This window comes from Gekko japonicus, unplaced genomic scaffold, assembly GCF_001447785.1.
Source record: "Gekko japonicus isolate JY-2015 unplaced genomic scaffold, Gekko_japonicus_V1.1 scaffold101, whole genome shotgun sequence".
NCBI classification, from domain to species: domain Eukaryota; kingdom Metazoa; phylum Chordata; class Lepidosauria; order Squamata; family Gekkonidae; genus Gekko; species Gekko japonicus.
The window spans coordinates 113,448-117,921 of NW_015165238.1; the positions used below are offsets into that span (position 1 = coordinate 113,448).

The window sequence follows — 4,474 nt, forward strand, 5'->3', positions numbered from 1 at the left end:
CTGGCCAATTATCGTCTTGTGTCTCATTTGGCAGAAAGGAGCTAGGATAAACATGTCCATGGCTGCTAATGCTATGTATGCCACTTTAACCATCAAAAAAGATTGTTCTCATCTAATCTGAGATGTGCATAGGCAAAAGCCATGTGGGCCAAAGGCATAAATAAGGAGGAAAATTAGGTGAGATTGAGAGGAAAAGCAGACTAGATCCAAGCTGCTGATGTATGTGGAACCCTGGAAATTAGACAAGGAGTCACCTTGTCATCCAGGGTTAAAGCATAATTAAAGCGCTTCTATTTTGCCACATCAGAAATTTTTCAGACTCAGGTCTGCTTCATCAGATGGATGAAATGTTATGTTCAGTTGACAGTATCTCCAATTATTTGTAAACCTTTCTTCTCTTTAGAGGAACTATAAGGACTTTTCCCATCTTTCTTAGCTCTAGCCATTGCTAAGACAGTTTTGGTGGCCAAAATGTCAATGACATAATTAGTATTAACAAATAAGAAAAATCATGAAGCCTTCTAGATTTCCTCTGCTTTCTCATAAAAACTTAAGAGAACATAAGGGAAGTCAATGGCTCATCCAGTCCAACACACTGTTTCACCCAGTGGCCAACACCAAGGTGCCATCAAGAGGTCCACCAGTAGAGCCAGAACTCCAGAAGCCCTCCCACTGCTGCTCCCCAAGCATCAAGAATACTGTGCCCCAGACACAGTGTTCTCAGTCCCTAGGAAATGTAGAAATGGGACCAGATTTCTCAAACAAAGATGATGCTGTGATTTTCTTGATCACTGTCTCTTTGGTTGTGCACAAGGCTATCCCTGTACTTCTGACATTAGCCACCATGTCATGAGAGAGCATGTGGACATGACTGAGCACAATATTGACCTTTCTAGGAATATTTTCCTTTATGCATATTGACATGTGTAAATGGGAACATCTCCTACTACATTCCCAGTCTTTGTTAGGGACTCTTGCGTAGGATAGATCATAATGGAATGTTGTGGATGTAGGGTTGCCACGTCTGAATGCAACACCGGTGGGGTGTGGAAGGGAACTTTCCAGGAGTGGGGGGAACACCGAGACATGCTGACATCACATGAAAGTGGCATCATCGCATCAGGGATGTTGCACAGTGATGCTCTGGTTTTTGGTAAAAACTTTACAGTATAATCAGCCTCAAATCATACAGTTTTCCCCAAATACAAGATCATCAATGTACAGCATCCCTAACATGCTGACATCACTTCCATGTGATGTCAGTGCATTGCTGTTTCTGGGTGGGACTTCCTTCTGCTCGCCAGGTGGCCAGTGGTGGGCAGAAGCCCAAAAAACTGAAGGTCCCCCTCCTCCCCATTGGGGAATGGCAGCCTTCTGTGAATCATCACTTACAACATGTTATTCTGTTCTTTCTTCATGTGTCACCTGTACATCATGAGGTTCATTGTGTCTACCCTGACAAGCAAGCTGCCAAAGTGGTTAATAAAGTCAGGTTTATCTCATGAAGGGTAATAGAAATCTATCAGGAAATCTGTCCCAGTTTCTGGCTATGGATTACATGGATGCACTCATCTCCTCAAAATTTTTATTATTTTTACTGAATATGACTTGAACAAGAAGAAGAAAATATCATCAAGTTGTAACCAACTCATGACAACCCCATCTATGGTGTGTTCGGGGGAAGAGACGAGCAAAAGTAGTTTTCCATTGCCTTCCTTTGCATAGCAATCCCATTCTTCTTTGGCAATCTCCCAACCAAGTGATATATTGGACAACTCTGCTTAGCTCCCAAGTGCTGATGAGCTCAGATTAAGCTGGGCTATCCAAACTGCTTGAGTTGAACAAAGATATAGGTAATGGGGGCAGAGGGGAGAACATTAAAGGATCATCTTAGATACACTTCAACAGGGATGCAGCCAGTGCAGTGACTCTACAAATCTTAATGAATGCATCTTGGTCAATCAAGAGTATGAAAGAAATGTGGGGACAGGAAACCAAGAGGGGGAAAATAAATTCATATCCTTCCAAACAAATGTTTTCGGCTGAAGATTTTTTTCAGAGCAGATTTTACCTCTTGATTTCTCAATGTGTAGATCAGAGGGTTCAAAACTGGAGTGACCACACTGTACAATATAGTGATGATCATCTCTCTTTTAGAAGATTCCCCAACGGATGCAAGCAAGTAGTTGGAAAGAACTGGAACATACAAGAGAGCCACAACCGTCAGGTGGGAGGCACAAGTCGAGAAGGCTTTCCAACGGCTCTTCCAGGACTGGACTTTGAAGAAGAGGAAGGAAATGATGTACAAGTAGGAGAAAAGAGTGAGGAAGAAACCACCCATAGCAATGCAGCCAGTCACAATATTAAGGAGGCTGAGGTTGAGGGTGGTGCTACTGCAGGCCAATTTTAGCAGAGGTTTGATATCACAGAGGAAGTGCTGAACATGATTGGGGCCACAGAACCGTAACAGAGAGGTCGCCATAGTATGCATCAAGGCATGAAAAAAGCCAGCAGTCCAGGTGGCCGCAGCTAGCAGCAGGCAAGTCAATTTATTCATGATGACTGTGTAACGCAGAGGGTTGCAGATAGCCACGTAGCGATCAAATGCCATAACCCCCAGAAGGATGCCCTCACCACTGCCCAGGAAGTAAAAGAAATGCAACTGAACCAGGCATCCAATGAAAGAAATTGCTTGGTGTTCTGTTAAGAAGCCATTCAGCATTTTGGGCACCGTAACAGTGGAGTAGCAGATGTCCAGGCAGGACAGATTGCCTAGAAAAAAATACATAGGTGTATGGAGTCGAGGCTCAGCTATAGCGACAGCCAGAATGGCTCCATTTCCCAGCAAACCACCCAAGTAGAGCAGCAGGAACATCACAAAGAGAGTGTACCGCTCCCTGTGGTCATCTGTAAGACCCAGGAGAATGAACTCATGCACTTCAGTCCGGTTCTCCATTGCTGTGGAAAGAAAACAACAACAGCAAAGCCAGTTACTCTGTTCCAAATGGAATGGAAGTCTTTGAAAAAGAAACCAGAACAGGGATAGCTACGGACCTATTGAGTTAGTTGTTTTGTGGTTCTCCAGTAAAAAAAAAAAAGAGTGTCATACAAACATAACACATGCTTGCTTGTTTTAGTTCCCCAGTTACATTTACATTTGACACATTCATAATGCAGCATTCACACTAGCATAGAAAAAAGTTTTGCATTGATAGCCCCTGGATAGCTGGCTTTCCAGAATAATGATGGAACTGTAATGATCAATTGCTGTGGAAATACCTTTTTAACAAAGCAGAGTTAAATCAAATCAACATTGACTGATCTCCAAGAAAGTATTTAGTGGAACATTACGAATTTTAAATTTCATGTTCGAATGTTATTTATTTATTTATTTATTTAATTAATATTTAGATTTCTATCCCGCCCTCCCCACAGGCTCAGGGCGGCTAACAGGGCATAATGCCAGATAAAACAATAAAACAATATAAAATGTTAAATTACACATAGACAATCAACAAACAGTTAAATAACATCCTAAAACAATTTTCGTGCTCCTCTATTCAGTTCCAGATGTTAAGATTATATTTAAGAGCAAGATGGCATTCTCAGTAACATAGCTAGACAACTACGGCAGTGCCTATCCCACTGCCCTGCCGTCCCCTAAAAGACGTCCCATTCCCTCCAATGATGCCCACATCAGGATGGCAATATGCAGAAATCATAGGGCGTTGGTGGAACAATGATGGTGGCAGTTCCTATCCGAAAGCCTGGCGGAAGAGCTCCATCTTGCAGGCCCTGTTAAAATGTTAGGTTTAAAAAACGCACCATAAGAATGACTGAGAAAGAATCTCTGAATGCTACAAAGGGTGGTTGCATGTGAAACAAAGAAAAGTGTTGATTAACATGCTACACTCTTCAGATGAAAAGTTTGTAGTTGAATTCCCCTTTGCAATCATTAAGAAGGAAGTAGGCATCCTTTTTCCAGTATATACAAGAAAATGAGGAAGAGGAGCATTTTTAAGGGAAGACAAGCTATCCTGGAGGTGATTATGGAAATAAAGGTAAAGGTTTCCCTTGCTTGAAAGCTAGTCGAATCCAACTATAGGGGGCGGTGCTCATCTCCATTTCCAAGTCGAAGAGCCAGTGCTGTCCGAAGACTTCTTCATTGCCATGTGACTGGCATGACTAAATGCCAAGGCATACAGAATGCTGTTACCTTCCCACCAAAGTGGTACCTATTTACCTACTTGCAATTTCTTGCTTTTGAACTGCTAGGTTGGCAGGAGCTGGGACCAGAGACAGGAGCTCACTCCATCACATGGCACTACATTCTCGAACTGCCGAACTGCAGACCTTTCAGTCTGCAGCTCAACGTCTTAACCTTTAAGTCACCGTGGCCACTTCAATTATGGAAACAGGGACAATTAAATTGGCAGTCGTGAGAATCCTGCAAATATTGAGGTCAATTCTTTCT

The 4,474-nt window shown here is 42.6% G+C and overlaps 1 protein-coding gene across 1 annotated transcript; it reads right to left on the minus strand.

Moving 5' to 3' along the window:
- Nucleotides 1-2,014: 2,014 nt before the first annotated feature.
- Nucleotides 2,015-2,956, minus strand: LOC107109364 (olfactory receptor 12D2-like). Its single transcript, XM_015409977.1, has one exon. The coding sequence runs from the start codon at nucleotides 2,954-2,956 to the stop codon at nucleotides 2,015-2,017; it is 942 nt and encodes a 313-aa protein (XP_015265463.1).
- Between the last annotated feature and the right edge of the window lie 1,518 nt (nucleotides 2,957-4,474).